The sequence below is a fragment of the Centruroides vittatus genome, unplaced genomic scaffold (assembly GCF_030686945.1).
Source record: "Centruroides vittatus isolate TY-2023 unplaced genomic scaffold, ASM3068694v2 scaffold_435, whole genome shotgun sequence".
In the NCBI taxonomy this organism is placed as follows: domain Eukaryota; kingdom Metazoa; phylum Arthropoda; class Arachnida; order Scorpiones; family Buthidae; genus Centruroides; species Centruroides vittatus.
In genome coordinates, this window is record NW_027122708.1 from 5,320,214 (window position 1) to 5,335,289 (window position 15,076).

The window sequence follows — 15,076 nt, forward strand, 5'->3', positions numbered from 1 at the left end:
ATGGTCAACTGAAAGTATGAATTACTAATGACCAGCTAGCTCTACAATTACTACTTGCCAGAATCCATTCATTCTCATGTCAGTGAGAAGTTGATACAAAGTCTTTGCTACTACTGCCATTGCTGAAAATGCTAAAGCTGATGAGAAGTGAAGCACAAGTCAGTAATCAATTTAACTTCAACCAATGACTGATGCTTTGACACTATTGTCTATTTATGCAAATTTTTGGATTGGACATTCTAGCTGGATGAGCTACCATCAACATTAAACATTGAATTCATACCTGGTGTCATCCAGCAATCAAACCTAGTAAGTATCAAAGTAACCTATTAAGACTCATTGGCCAAGTAGAAGATTATCAGAGAGGAGGCTGACAAAATGTTAACCTAATACCCTATGTGCAATAGCAATGAATATTCATCTAACTTATTAAGCTACAAAGTTAAACTAGACTAGCCCAGAATATTAAGCTGGATGGTTTGCACTTCTCAGTCTCCAGGCAATTGTGATTGAAATTTTGAAAATGTTTGGCAATACTTCCAGGAGTGATTACAATGAAAGGAAATTGCTCCTGACCATAGTACCTACACTTATGCATTATGAGAAGTTATTTGTAGTACAAAATAGACTTACTTCAAATAACCATAAATTAATGCAGTTATTACATGAAAGACAAAGAAGAAAGCAACATAAGCAATGACTACAGTTATTAATGATTTGCTTTGAATACAAGAAATTCCTCAGTATCAAAATTGTGGAATAAGTTAGCTTAAGTTCTTCATCTGGTTTAAGAAACTAGCCCATTTCAATCTAGTTTAAATTTTTCAGATAGTGCAAAATGTCTTAAGGTAAGACTAACATTATTAAGCTAGCTTAAATTGCTAATACTGTAGTGTACATACAGGTTATATGGCATAATTCAACTGTCTGAATCACAATGGGCCTCATCAGTTATTTTAACAATGATGTTCAATTGATAGTGATGATTATTGACTATTGGAAATTAAATGTCACCAAAAGAGATATTTACCTGCTCCAATAGTTGATAATTCTTTAGACTGTTTACAGAAGACCCAGTATTCTGTCAACAGACCTAAAGGTCAGCTATTTGCAAATTAATTGAAGTTGATAGCAAGATTGAGAAAAGACTGCCTTTATTACTCTTGAGTTATAAGTTATGGATCCTACCATCTGCAAAGTATCTGCAACCTTTGAATGGATGGGCTGTTAAAGGGTTTCAAATGGAAGGAACACTTTCATTTGTTACCTTGTCAATATAGTTGTGTTTGCTCTATTTTGGCTTCTCCAGCATTTGTTGATGGTTCTTGAATGTTTCTGACACTCAAATCTGTAGTTGAAACCTGAAATCTAAAGATTCTTGGTCATTTTTTTGACAGGAAAGGGATTTGGTCCAATCCCAACAAACTATGAGCAGTCCTTGAGTTTCCCACACCTATCAACCAATGATAAATTTGAAGCTTTTTAGACCTTTGTACTGCTGTCACTTTACACTTAAACAATTCATCACAATTACGCATTTCATCCCTGATCAAAACTTGGTGGTTTTCAATGGAAACCCAAGCAGCAAGAGGCCTGCAATTAGCAGCTGCAGGCTATACTTACTTCTAACCTATTCTAGGCCACTTCGATTGTAACACTAACTGAATTACAAACCAATGACTATGTACCATCATCATCCTTGCCTAGATCCAGGCTGACTATCCAGTCATTATTTCCTATGCAAGCTACACTTAAATGAAAGTGAAGACAAACTATTAGGCAACAGAAACGGACTGCCTTGCTATCATTTGGGTCATCAAAAGATTCTGGCCATATTTGAATGGATGTGCATTTACACTTCTCAAAAGTGAAATTGCAATATTGTGAAGGAATACCTGTAGCCATGTGCAAATTGCAGGACCTGTAGAGATGACAGAGATATGCCAATGATTAAGTTTGTATATACATTAGATCATGTGGTATTCAGTTTTGTGCTATAAAGACAAGCAGCTGGCTTGGGCTGTAAATGCTATCAGCTATGGTTTGTGGCAGCTGAACTTTCGAAGAAGCATAGAAAATGCTTCAGAGACAACAGCAAGCTGAATACCTGAATATCACCTGTTAATGGTTGGGGAACATATCCTGGAGTTGCAAGACCTTGATTTGTCAATGTGCACAGTTGCCATGTAAGAGGTTCAATGCAAAAGGAATTACACTGAAGTGTGATATCCAACAACACAACTTTAATTTTGCAATAGAACAGATTATTTACAGGTTCCCACTCTTTGTGGACTTTCCAGGTCCTTCTGTGTTAACAATACAACGGCAATTCACGTAATTAATTCCATCACAAATTCCAACCCGATGCTATCAATATACAATACAACTTATCCTACGATTGCAAACAATTCTTAACCTAACTTAAAAACTAATTAGAAGATAGATAGATAGATGGATAGGTAGTGAGAAGGATTGATAGGATGGCCCAATTTCTCGGCGAATATCTCGATGTGAATTCTTGTTTCGACTTCCAAGTTACTCGTATGTTCTTTTCTCTCTTTTCTCTCCAGAATGATAACTCTCCAAGGGATTTACCTCCAATTCTGGCTGCTTAACTTTCTCGTTCTCGCACTCTAAGGCCCTACTCGCCAGCACTTGTCGATCTCGAAACTCCCAAGCCTTGCTGGTACATGTCTTTCTCTCTCTCAAAGAATGTCCACTCAAAGTGGAGTTTTTGCCCTCCAGCTTTGTTGTAGTCTATTGTTCACGTCCCACACCCTGGTGGGAAAGGGTTGAGTCAGGATTTCTTAGAAGTTCAGAAACAATAGAACAAAGGAAATTGGATAGGGAAACAGGATTTAATGATATAGAATATGAAATTATAACTATACACAAAAAAAAATGGCATACAACCACAGCCACACACGCTGGGCATGATTTTGAGTACCAACCAGCAATGTGTGACATGATGGCTGCAGGAACATCTGTGAACCTGCCAGAGAGGGAGTGAATGACAACAGTGCATGACAGAGTGCACAGACTGGCAGATTTACCAAATGGCCTGTTGGGACCCATTCACCACAGTGTGTAACATCCGAAGCCACCTTTTGCCATCAATGGGTGCATTTGTGTCCACCCAAACCATTCACAACAGGTTGCATGAAGTTGGGCTGCACACATGGCAACCAGAAACCAGGATGCCATTAAAAACTTGACACAGGACTTGTACACCTGGCATAATGGCATTGTCATTGCAGCTGGACCACTAAATGGCATTGGGTATAGGGATTGCAATTGCTGGATCCCTCATCCAGCAATCCAGCTGGATCCAGTGCATTCTTCGGCCTGCTGGATCTGCAAATACTCAATTAACTTTCTAAACAATGGCGCAAAAATCTACGTTGTCGAGGTTGCCGCTTTGCTACGTGCGCTATCACTCGGTGGCGAAAGTGACATTGCTGTTCAGTGTGGGACGTGCTACACCCCCTCTCTATACTGCACCGCCCGCCTTTTTACCTCTGCTGATCTAATTGCCAGTTGACTTTCCACTCTCGCTAAATAAAATGTCTTTGCGCTAAATAAAATAAGTAACTCCTCTCCTAGTCCTGGTGCATAATTCTAATTTACAGTTGGTTGTGACGTCAATGAATCACGTGATGGAACGATTTATGATTGTTTGATGACCTCGAAATCAACTAGTGTAGAGGCAGAAAGGGCCTTCTCTGCAGCGGGATATATATGCAATTCATTAAGAAGTAGGTTGGGAGACAACACCATCAATACCATTTGTTTCTTGAGATCCTACTTCCAGAAAAGTAAAAAAAAATAACAGAAATGATTGATTTAATTTTATTTAATCCTTTAAAATACTTTATTCAAGACAAGACTAATATTTTACAACTTCTACTCTAATTCTATTAAGTATGAGTTTTTAACTTTAATTCTATAAGTGGTTAGTGGGCTATGATAGGATATTTTATTGTGAAAATTAGTGAGAAACTGAGACTATCTAGTTAGTTAAATAGTTAATTAAATTAATGAGTATCAATATCTTAGATATATGATGATATGAATGTATGTGATTCATGATTGTGGTAATAATAATTAAATTACTTATAAATAACTACAGACTGATATGTAGAGCCTATATAAGAAAACTGGTAAGACTGATAGCCACTTAGCCACTGATTATCCGTCCTTACATTATTATAATATATTAGTATAAATTAATTAGTAGTATTACCTTTGCTATTATTTAACTTAAAGATTGCATTAAATGTTTAGTTAGAGATAATTAACTTTATAATTATAATCTATCTCAAGTGTTAAACCGAACCAAAGTTAAGTTTACTACCTAAATGTGTAAGAAGTTTTACTGATTTATAGTGACCAGTCTAAATAATAAAAGTTTCTTAAGTATTTTTAAAAAATGTTTTATTTGTTTTAAAAATACCATAAATTGCTGGATGGATAGATTAGATAACACTTTATTGCACCAAAAATACATCCGTGCTGGATCCAACTGGAATGATGTTGGTCCAGCAAAAATCCAGCTGGATTGAAAACACTGCTGGATTGCAATCCCTAATTGGGTATTGTTTACAGATGAATCCTACTTCTGTCTGTGGAGGAATGATGGCCATGGACAGGTGTGGTGGTATCCCAGGGAATGCTATTTTGCCAGCCCTTTTTGCCAAGTGTCACACCAGCCCCACACTGGGCATCATGTTTGATCAGCTGACAGTCCTGGTACACATTTCTGGTACTCTGACAGTGGACCAGTAGGTCACACAAATTGTGAGGCCTGTGGTTCAGCTGCTGGTCCAGGCTGCTCCTGACATTGTGTTACAGCAAGATAATGTCTGATCACATGTTGCATGGTAAACTCTCACTAGCCAGTGAATGGAATTCTCATCCTTCCCCAGCTGATGGGAGAGAGATCCAGCTAGGCTGGCTCTCTCTCCCATCAGCACTTGTGGGATCTCATCTGACATGAGGTGCACCAGGAACAAAATTGGAACTATTACTAAACAATGTTTTTGTCCCAAAAAGTGTTAATGACTTTGTGGAAATTTTTAATAGCCCTGAAAAGTTTAGCCTGTTTTTCTTGGTTGCTAATGATCTTTCATAAAAAGGAAACAGGAAAATGCTCCCAATTTTTGTTAGATATTTTGATCCTATCAAAGAATTGGATTTTGATGAAAGTGCAAATTCTATAATTTCAATGCTATATGAAAGTCTTGAGAAATTTAATTTGAACCCAATGTATACATCAGCATATAATGCTGACAATGCAAATGTGAATTTTGGAATTAGAATTCTATATTTCAGTTTCTTAAGGTAAAAACAACGCAAATATTGTAAAAGCTAATTGTTGAATCACATGTTACGTAATGAAATGAAATAAGTAACTGACAGACTAGATATTGACATTGAAAATATTATTCTGAAAATTTTCAGTCATTTTTCAGTGTCTGTGAAACAAAGGAAAGAATTAAAATCTTTTTGAGTTTGTTGAGATAGTGGTCTGAAATTATGCATCATGGCTCATTTTAGCACTAGCTGTTAAAAGATTGGTTCAAAATTGATCTGCTATTAAGAGCTGCTTTCAAAGCCTTGAAGACTGTCCAAAATCTTTTTCAAAAATGTTCCAAAATGATGACCGATATTTCAGACCTATATTTTGAGTTGTATTTTCTTTGTTAATGTAGGGGAACTACTAGATGCCACCATCTAGTAGTTCCCCTACCAAAGCTCAAGAAAAAAATGAATTGAGAATGTTAGAATCTTTTAAATGCAAGACCTCAATAAAGAAGAAAATTGAACAAAGAATTAAAAATCACTACTTTGAAAATGCTATCAAGCAACTTTTGAAATTCCTGCCACAATCAAAACAGAATAAAATTACAAGTGAATTTTAAGAGTTTTGTGTAAATGTATTACATTATCTTGAAAAATGATATGACTTTACAGAAAATAATCAGTATTCATGGATTTTCTTTGGACCAAGAACTAGAATATTCTAGCTTTGAAAATGCTGTTGTGCTAAAATTGCAAGAATATTTGAACCTGTATGAGGAATTTTGTGACAGTAGGGGTGTTTTATTGGTGTGTGTTAATTATCAAGGCAGTGATGTTGATAAGTGGCTGTATTTTTTTTTCCTACAGTTTCTAAATAAAGTACTCCAAACATAAATGAAGTCATGGGGTTTTTGCTAAGTATTCCAGGCTCTAATATCTTTGTAAAAAGGGTTTATGTTTCAGTAATGAAGAATAAATGAACAGATGTTAGAAACAGGATCCATTCAGAGTTATCAAAGCAGAACTACAAATTGTATACAATTTCCATTTCACTTGTAAGCAATTTTACCAATTTGCAAAACAGGATGAAAAATTATTAAAAGCCATTAAATCAATTTTCCATACAATGTAATAAAATGTTTGATTTATGGTGAAAATCTTCCCTTTTTTTTTTTTTTTCTGAAATAAACTTAACTAACTCTAACTATATATTAAAGTAATTATAAACATATTTATTATCATATTGATTATTAATAATATGGAAAGTTGATGGTATGTTGTAATTGAAAATATGAAAAATATTTAATATACAGATTTGAATTATATTCTAAATTAAGCAATCTATTGATTTAAACTTAAGAACAAAAAATTCAGTTTTTAATGTTTATTGATATTTAGTTTTGAAAATATATTTTTATTTCATTGATATATAATATTTTTTTTCTTTAAAGGTGAGTCAAATGTTTATACTCTGGGAAACATTGGTGCACATAGAGTGGTATCAACCAAATTGCCAGCTGTTGGTCATTCAAGAGGTGCAATGATAGCTGCTGGAAACACTACAACTCGTTTATTGGGTAATTATTGTATTGTTTAATTTAAAATTAATAAATACTTTTTGTAGATAAACTATATTTTATTGATATAGTCTATAATTGCCTTTCATTTCTATTAAAAATCTAAAAGCAATTTTAAAAAAATACCAATAGTTTTATTTATACAATAATAATCAAATTGTACAATTATTTCATTCAAAAATTTTGATATAGCCACAAGTTTCCAGAGAAGGTTCATGTATTTTCTCATACTATAGTGCCATTGTGTCATACCACCATTAAGATACTGGATGAACAACAGAACTGCAGAACTATAGAATCGAGAATATAATTTATTTTGATTTTGAAATAATTTGACTAATAGAAATTTGTTCATAACGACCACTTTGTTAATAATCGATAAAGACTTTTATATTTTAAATTATAAAGAGAACATTTTCAATTGTTTTTACACAAGTTTAAATTTTTTCTAACAAAGAAAAAAGTGTGCTACTTGCATGGTGGGGAAATATCTTAAAACAGAAAAATTTCAAGTAAAATTAAGAAAACCTAAATTTTATTTTTTAATTTTTTTCTCTAGAAAATAATTGGCAAAATTGCTTTCTATTATTTTACTAATATTTCACTGTTATTATCTATCGGGAAATATTTATATTGCCATTTAATTCATAAAGTAGTCCAAAATATTCACAGAATATCATAGAATTAAGTCTAATGCAAAGTTTTTGGATTTTTGCATAGTTTCTTCTATAAACTTATATTTTCTAATTTATTTTCAGATGGACAGTTGTTTTCAGTAAGATTGCAGATGTGAATGATGCTGTTGGGACCTTAATAGAACTGTAGAGTATACCCATAGGAGCAAAAAAGTCAAAAGTAACTATACCTCTAAATGTGAACCTTTTGCAAGATTTAGCTCTCTAAAATCAGCCTAAAGCCTATTTCCAGGTGCTATGGGGAGTCATGCTGTGTGCTCTGCTAAGTCTGTTGCATGTTTAACAGTCAGTACAGCATAGTGATCAGACATTCTAATGATCTTTATCAGCAAATAATAAAGAAAAGTCTAACACTCAACCATTTGCGAGATATTTGTCTCCAAATGTGGAACCCAACAGTGGCAGTTGAGATTGCTATCTCACTTGCAGATGTCATGGTTGCAAGCAAGTTATAACTTGCTTGCAACCATGCAAAGCAGAGTGTTGGTCAATGTGAGCGACAGTGAACCTTGACAGTGCAGAGCATGGAGAATAGGCAGTAGTACTGGTTCAAGGTAAAGACTGTTTTCGGTCAGTAGAAGGTAATGCATTTATTATTTCTTTATAGGCACTGATTGCTATGTCTATAACAAATAATAAATGCATTAACTTCTACTAACCTAAAATATTCTTTACCTTGAACCAGTACTATTACCTATTCTCCATGCTCCATGTCATGTAGTCATGTGCTTCAATGCTTGCTATAGCTCACACCTCAGGTGGGGCAAGCCTCCACCCCCCTAAAACTACATAACATCAAATACTCCATGAACCGTCAAGTGGTGTACTCAAAGCCAGCAGTCGCATGACTAAATAGTTAGACACAGTAGTTTAGTTTTAGCAGAGCAAGCGGCATGACTTGCGATCATGTGTGGCTGATTTCAGGGGCTGTATCGTATCTTGCAAAGGGTAGATTATTTATAGGTATGGTTACTTCGACTTTTTTGCTTCTATGGACATGCTCTGTGGCTCTGTTAAAGTCCCAGCAGCATCATTCACATCTGCAATTGTACTTATTTGAATACCTTATTAAAAGTAAAGCCTATGATTACCAAGAAATGTTTAATTGTAGGAGTCTTGACTCTTATAATTATTTTTCAAGTTGTAAAGTGAGTGAAATTTTAATTGATAAATTGTTGCAAAACATTCGTGTCCTTACAATAGGGATTGTGATAGCTCTACATTTATCTGCAAGTAATCATTTTGTATGGACATGTGTGTCTAATGATAGGAAAATTATTTATTTAGTGGGATGTACTGTACATGTATGTTTGGTTACCCATTCTCTTTTCAAATTTTCATCATGTGGAAATGAATGTAACTGAAACAGTTGAATACATGGACAATCTCAAAGCATCATGTTTTCATGTATCACATACAGCTTTAAACCACTTATAAAGAACTCTCTGGCTATTATGGCAGTCAACCACTGCACAATATCTGCTGAACTGGTTTTATGTCATGTTGTCAATGAAAAATTAAAAATTGCAGACCTACACTAACAACTAGTAGTATCTTAATGGCTGACAAGACATATGCCTCGTGTGGCAGAATTCAAAAACACATTCTGGAAACTTGTGGATAAATTAGTATATTATTTTATATATCAATGATGTTACTACAATAAAGTATAATTAATATAAGTGTATTACTACAGATGCACATGGGCAGTGAGCTGCTATGCTGCTAAGTCTCTAAATTATATCATAATATTTGAAAAACAACTAATTTTTTGCTTTTAAAATAATAAATTTATAAGATATCTCACAAATAATGCAATTATTCTCATTATAATAATTATAAAATGTTAAATTTAATATAGACCAAGTTTACTTTTAGTAATGCCATCTAGTATTGGTATATTTAACTATTTTGCAGGAAATTTTACATTATCTCAACTCGTCTATACACTCTAACCAATAACATAGATTCTTTCAAAAATATTATGAAAAAAGGTGGCTATTGGCCTTAGTGTCTAATGTTTTTATAAAAATATTAGATACTAAAATGACTTATATATCTCAAATAATCAATCATAATTTGGCAAAAATTTTGATTCATGGGGTGGACTACAGTTGATGATTGAAGATAGATGGATTATTGCAGGATCAAGTAAAAAAATGATTGGATGCAAAGCAAAAGAGTAGGGCTGTTTCAGAAAACCTGTCAAGAATTCTTGACCCAATGAGGAAAAGATTAATTTTTTTTACAAGCTAGAGTAAAATATAATATTAAATATGTTTTTTTATAGTAATTGATGGGATTTTGTAATATAATCTTTTCTATGCAATAATTAAAAATTTGTAACTGGTACTTAAAACAATAAAGCAAGATAGTTTACTTTAAAAATTTGTTTTTTAAAAGATATAAAAAATAATGAAATAGAAATTCAGATAGTCAAATAATACTTATTATGAAAATATATCAATTGATATTTGAGAACGTGCTACAAAATCATTATCTATAACTATTCTCTGTAACAGAGGTTCCCAACTTATTTTTATCACAGAACCCTTTTCACCTTAATGAAAAATGATGGAACCCTGCAGATATCAACAAATTAAAACATAGTAGGTAACCATTTTACACTGAAACCAAAAGTAAAACTACAATTAAATATAATCAAAATTAATTAATTAAAATTGAAATCAAATCAACTGAAAATTAAAACAATGTTTTTAAAAACCATTTAAAAGTTGTTTTGAAATTTTTAATTTGTAAATCAAATTTATTTTTAAATTTGTTATTTGTGTGCAATGGTGACAGAACATTTTGCTTTTAATATATATATGTAATGTGATATATATATCACATTACAAATTCTTCTGCATATATACAGGATACAACATATAAATAAAAATACATTTAACAATTGTATTTTTATATGTTGGATCCTTTTTAAGGTTATGATTTTAATGATTTTCAGTTTGTTTAACTGTTTCCATTATCTTGTCAAACATTATATCGTGATTTTGGTTCATTCTGTTACCAATAAATCTGTCCACCAATGTTTTTAAAACTACAGTTGAGTCCCCATAAGTCATCAGGTATAACTAGACATCGTCGGTTAAGTAGTCAGTTTTCTGTGGTCCTGGCCGACTTACATAGGCATTAATGTTGAAAAAACTCTGATTTACTCGACACTGTTTAACTAGTCATCACTGTATAAATCGACATACTTTTTCTGTCTCACACTGGTTTAGATGTCTGATAAGTCAACTCCCTTCCTGAAAAAAATGAGTTCACACCACACAGTGTAACGTCACAGCAGAATCCTATTTTGCATTTTCTCACCTTTCATGTGTTATTTACAGCAAGTGTTTCACATTTCTGTTAGAAATGAGTATCTGAAACCTAACAATGCTTATACTGAAGGGAAAAAAAACCTGTATCTAAATTTGAATGTGATAAAACTTTGCAAGCTGAATTTGCAAAACAAGAAAACCTTCCAAGAACATTAGTGGGAATTCTGAAGAAAAAAGAGGAAATTAAGAATCTTTTTCTTGGGTCTTTGTCACAGCTGTCTCAAATGTCAGAGAAAGTCACCATACAAAGATGTCGAAGATTCTCTAGCATGTTGGCTAAAGTAAATTTGTTCATTGAATCTTCCTTTTTTAGGATTGTTACTGAAACAAAAAGTGATGGAAATCGCTGAAGTACTTGGAGTAGAAACCAACTTTAGTGCCAGTGATGGATGGTCAGAGATACATTGCATGTACTGTATAAAGCACTACTGTATTTTCCTAATTGTAGTTTTGTGGTTTTTCAACTTTGCTTTAGTTGTCATATCAGATAACTTGACACATTTCCATTTCCCCTTGGGGTGTCCTTATGCGGACTCGACTGTATAAATAACTTAGCACGTGTATAGTCTCAGATTGAGTCCTCATATCATCATACAAGGATTCTATTTGAGACTGAAACAATTACACCTTACATCCCAAATCTACATTGGTACATTCATACATCACTAGACTCAATGGATTTTATTGTGAAACCCCAAATTTTTATTGGCAGAACTCTAGGGTCCCATGGAACACAAGTTGGGAACCCTGCTCTATAGTGAAATGGCTCTTAAATAAAATAATATTTTATTATAACTCTCAAGATATTTGGATAATTCTCAAAAATTTGTAGCATTTCAATGAATAAGTGAAATTCTAATAAGTATCTAATGAATAAATTTTTAAAAACATTCTAAATGTTAAGTTGAAAATTTTTCTTATATGAACTTGGAAAAATGACTTAGAGTTTTTCCATAGGAAATTTTATAAGTGTCGTCTTCTTTATAGTTCCTTCATATAATTTACTTATAAATTAATTTAAATAATTTTAAATTAAATATTTAATGAAGACTGTGATAAGAGTAATTTCTATATTTTCAGGAACATTTCAAAGAGTAGAATATATTTTTTTAGTTGGAGTTGCTGGTGGAGTACCACATTATACTGATTATTCAAAGCATGTTCGTTTAGGAGATGTTGTTGTGTCTGTTGCTCCTGAAGGTCTTCAAGAAAAATTTATTTATATATATTGTGAAAATATTAAAAATTCTCCAGAAGGTAATGAATCAAGTTCTAATTCTCCTGAAAAACATAGTATTAAAACATGGTGCCCACCATGTTTTGAATTGCAAATGATAGCACAACAATTATGGAATCAAGGTCTTATTAATCCAGATAATAGACCTTGGGAAAATTATATAAAAGAAGGACTCAAATCACTTCAAGGACAAGAAGCAGTTTTCTCTCGTCCTCCTCCTGATTCAGATAAACTATATATGTCTATTGGTGGAAAAGATGTAATAGAAGTAGGGCATCCTCAACCACCAGAAGGAAGTGTTGACTATCGACATCATAATATGCCTGTAATTCATTTTGGTGCTATTGGTTCTGGAAGAATGTTAATGAAAGATGACTCTATTAGAATGGAATTTGCTAATCAATATGGTTTGATGGCATTTGATACAGAATTTGATTCTGTAGCCGAATCAGTTTTTGGTAATAGAAAAGATAATTATATTTTTATTCGAGGTATAGCAGATTATAAAGATGGTACAAAAAAGAAAGAATGGCAGCCATGTGCTGCTCTAGCTGCAGCTGCATTTATGAAATCAATTATTTGTGCTTTAGATCCTTGTGACGATGATTAAGTTCCTAGTAAGGTTTAATATTTAACTCAGATCTAATGCTCACAGTTGCACCTAAATTCCAAAGGATACTTAAAATGAAAATTATAAAAAAATATATACAAATCTTATTTTAGTTATTATAATAAAGATCATCCAAAGAATTGAAATCATTAATAGTGATGTCCAAAATTTTTTAATCAATTTGATTCTATATAATATATGAAGAAACCTTTTTGAAATTTTAATAATTTTTTTCTAGTCAAAATATTCATAAGTGAATTTACTATATTCATTCTTCATTACAATTATATTTCATCCATGTTGTTGTTAATTTTTCGTTTTATACTGTTTCAACTGAAATGTAATTGAAATGATTTTATCTAAATTTCAGTAAAATAATTATTAAATAATTGGATAAAGATGTTATTTAAACAATTATAAGATATATAATTTTAAAATTTCTATGTACTTAAGTGAATTTTCCATTGAATGATATTTAAGAACAATTTACAATATTTATTTTATACCATTAAAATACAAATTGTGAAAATTGATCACAATTTATTCAGCATCTTATTTTAAATAAATATTTTTTACATCATAATCATTTTAAAAAACATTTTTATAAATTTACTGATGATTACTTTTTATTGCTTCTTGATTACTGTCAGAATTATAAATGGCAAAAAATAATTTTAAAACAGTTAAAAATTAATATGTTAACAGAATATTTTCAAAGGTATTCTTTTTTTCTTCAGTTTCCTTAAACTTCCCATATTGTATACTACATAAAAATTACAATTTGTAGGCATTTATTAGCAAATTCCACAGATTTTTAGAATCAGTCTTAAAGGAAATGTTTAAAAAAAAATAGAAGAGAAACAAGAATAATTTTTTTCATTTATATTAAATTATGAAAAAAAATTGTATAATTTGCAATTTATCAAATACTTGAATTTTAATGATTAAATTCTTGAAAATTATTTAAATGTTTTGACTCTTTAGTTAATAACATTTAATTAATTAAATTTAAATATTAGTTTACATTAGAATAAAATAAAATAGCTTGTATTTATGCTATTGCAAGTAAAAATTTTTGTATTTTATTTTGTATTATAAAACAATGGTTGTTTAGAATTATTTTTTTTTGATATTAAACAAATCAAATTATACTGTAGTTTTCATTGGATTTTTGATTTTAAACATAAAGTATTTATTTTAAAATCTGTTTAAATCATTTATTTTTAGAATCAACTTTGAAATAGTATAACCCTTCATTATATTATTTAATTTGCAAGCATAAGGATCAATAATTTTATATTACAATTATGCAATTTTTCCAAATGAAACAACATATATAAAATGATTTATCATATTTAATCATTGTTTGGTAGAAAATTTAAAGGTCAATCAGTGAAAGATAAATATCTGATTTAATTATGCTTTTTCTGAGATATGCTTGAAATAGAGCAGTTCTTTGAGATTAATAGCTTTTTTGTAATTGAAACTAACTTTGATTTTTCTTTGAAATAATTGTTTTTTTACAAAAAGTTGAAAACAGAATTTGTTGAATATCAATTAATCTTATTTGCTTTGATATTGATAAATGTAAATACTATATTTCTTTTAAGGTGTTTTTTGAATATAATTTCATTTTGTCATTATATAGATCATTGTGTCATTGTTCCTGTATTTTTTCTGAAGAGAAAATTTGTTTAATCTGAAAAATTGACAAAAATATTGTCAAAATGATACAAATAAAATAATAATAAATCAAAATAATAATGAGAAGCATTTTGTGCAAATAAATTGCATGTACTATGAGAAGTATCTACTACAAAGCATTAAAATTCAATTAAAACATATAGATTTTTGAATATTTTCATTTTATTACATCTAAAATATCAGGAATGTTTTCGAAACGAAAATACATTAAATAGAATTGGAATATTTAGACTGGAAAGAAAAAATTGCCTCAATATTTGTCTAAATCTTTCACACACACTTTTTTTTTTCTTTTTTAACTCTCTCTACCCCGAAGACATTAAAGAGAACTTTCTGAAGCTCTTGGATTCAGTCAGGCCCACAATGAGACAGCCATGTGATAAATTTTTCAACATATCTAGGTCAAATCCTCCATGAACATGTCTGATGATTCCTCAAACCCAGATCTCTCAGAATTAATTCTTTCATCTATATGATTCAATTTAAGAATATTACTTGATTTTCTATATTGCTTGAATATTGTTTGATTTCATATATTTCCTGAATATAATTACAATATCCATCTAAAAAATTGGTTAGAAATGTTGTGTTATTGAAACAAATATATT

At 31.1% G+C, this 15,076-nt stretch overlaps 1 protein-coding gene and 1 long non-coding RNA gene across 3 annotated transcripts in view; one reads left to right on the plus strand and one right to left on the minus strand.

Moving 5' to 3' along the window:
• The window catches only part of LOC136989054 (uncharacterized), a 95,034-nt gene extending 81,953 nt beyond the window's left edge, over positions 1-13,081 (plus strand). The window contains exons 10-11 of one of the 2 annotated variants that reach the window (XM_067287141.1): positions 6,753-6,878; positions 11,998-13,081. In XM_067287141.1, coding sequence (XP_067143242.1) covers positions 6,753-6,878; positions 11,998-12,764 — 893 coding nt within the window. In that variant the 3' untranslated portion in view covers positions 12,765-13,081. The remainder of the gene's footprint in view (positions 1-6,752; positions 6,879-11,997) is intronic. The other variant, XM_067287142.1, reaches the window with a different exon arrangement.
• LOC136989113 (uncharacterized) overlaps positions 1-15,076 on the minus strand; it is an 82,317-nt gene that overhangs the window by 34,156 nt on the left and 33,085 nt on the right. The gene's annotated exons all lie outside the window — the stretch shown is intronic.